This window comes from Dromiciops gliroides, chromosome 2, assembly GCF_019393635.1.
Source record: "Dromiciops gliroides isolate mDroGli1 chromosome 2, mDroGli1.pri, whole genome shotgun sequence".
NCBI classification, from domain to species: Eukaryota; Metazoa; Chordata; class Mammalia; order Microbiotheria; family Microbiotheriidae; genus Dromiciops; species Dromiciops gliroides.
This window is the reverse complement of record NC_057862.1, coordinates 42,879,672-42,881,157: the sequence shown is the minus strand read 5'-3', so window position 1 is coordinate 42,881,157 and position 1,486 is coordinate 42,879,672. Positions and strand designations below refer to the sequence as shown.

The 1,486-nt window shown below is 45.7% G+C and overlaps 1 protein-coding gene across 1 annotated transcript; it reads left to right on the top strand.

The window, feature by feature from the left end:
• The first annotated feature begins 238 nt into the window (after window positions 1-238).
• Window positions 239-1,219, top strand: LOC122738232 (olfactory receptor 6-like). The gene has a single exon (XM_043980290.1). It carries the CDS (start codon window positions 239-241, stop codon window positions 1,217-1,219), a length of 981 nt encoding a protein of 326 aa, XP_043836225.1.
• Window positions 1,220-1,486: the final 267 nt, after the last annotated feature.

Below are 1,486 nucleotides of genomic sequence, written 5' to 3'. Positions count from 1 at the left end.
ACAAAGAATATTTCCTCAATATACCTAGCTCAGTACACCATTTAGAAACCCTTCTTGTCAAAAGATTCATCCTGATGTCTACCTCTTCCTGAAAAATTTCAGCCCACATCCACTCCCTGTGATCATCTCACTAGAAAAAGAAAATGGCTTGCCACCATGTTCCCTAGAATAACCATTTGCCCATACTTTTTTAAATCTATCTATTCAGCAGGAACCTACTTACAGAAAATAAAAGAACATGAAAGATACAAATGGGACCTTCTCTGTGAAAGAATTTGTCTTATTGGGCTTCCCAAGCCTCAGTCATCTACAAGCCCTGCTATTTCTGATTTTCTGTATCATCTATGTGATGACCCTTATAGAGAATTTGGTCATTATTATAATTGTCCAGGTCAACCGTCAACTCCACACCCCCATGTACTTCTTCCTAGCTAACCTATCAGTACTAGAGGCTCTCTATACTTCAGTCACCATCCCCAAGATGTTGGAGAACTTCCTGAGTGAGAAGAAGACCATCTCCTTTGCTGGATGCTTCACACAACTCTTTTTCTTCCTCTCCCTTGCCTCTTCTGAATGCTTCCTCCTAGCAGCCATGGCCTATGACCGGTACTTGGCCATCTGCCTCCCTCTGCGCTACCCAGCACTCATGAACCCAACCCTCTGCCTGGGTCTTGCCCTAAGTGCCTGGCTTAGTGGCTTCCTAGCCTCTTTTGTGTCAATTGTGCTCATCTCCCAACTGAGCTTCTGTGGTCCCAATGTACTCAACCATTTCTTCTGTGATATCTCTCCACTGCTGAAGCTCTCATGCTCAAACACAGAAGCTATTGAGACTCTAGATTTTGTGGCAGCTCTGGCTGTGCTCATGACTTCCCTGTTTGTGACAGCCTTCTCCTACACCTGTATCCTGGCTACTGTTATCAGGATCCCATCTGGGACAGGCCGCCGCAAGGCTTTCTCTACTTGTGCCTCCCATTTGGTGGTGGTCACTGTTTTTTATACTACCACTATATTTATGTATGCCCGACCCCGGGCCATCAGCACCTTTGACTTTAACAAGCTGGTGTCTATAATCTACTCAGTGGTGACACCACTCATCAACCCTATTATATATTGCCTGAGGAACAGGGAAGTGTGGGAGGCCTTGGCCAAACTCACCAGGATCTCCAGACTCTCGGTGGCTGCTCACTTCAGCTCCAACATAAGAGGGAAATCCATCTGAATTTAGGTGAATATGTGCCTCATCTTCTCTCATTACTACCTCTGCTCCTCAGCCAAGAGGGGGAAATAGCTTGATGGATAAAAGGACAAAATGAAAATTGAAAATACATACTTGTCTCCTGATTTGCATTGTACCTTCCTTCTCAGCCCCCTCCAATATGTGATTAGAACTGTGTGTTAAGGGGCGGCTAGGTGGGCACAGTGGATAAAGCACCGGCCCTGGATTCAGGAGTTCCTGAGTTCAAATCCGGCCTCAGACACTTGACAC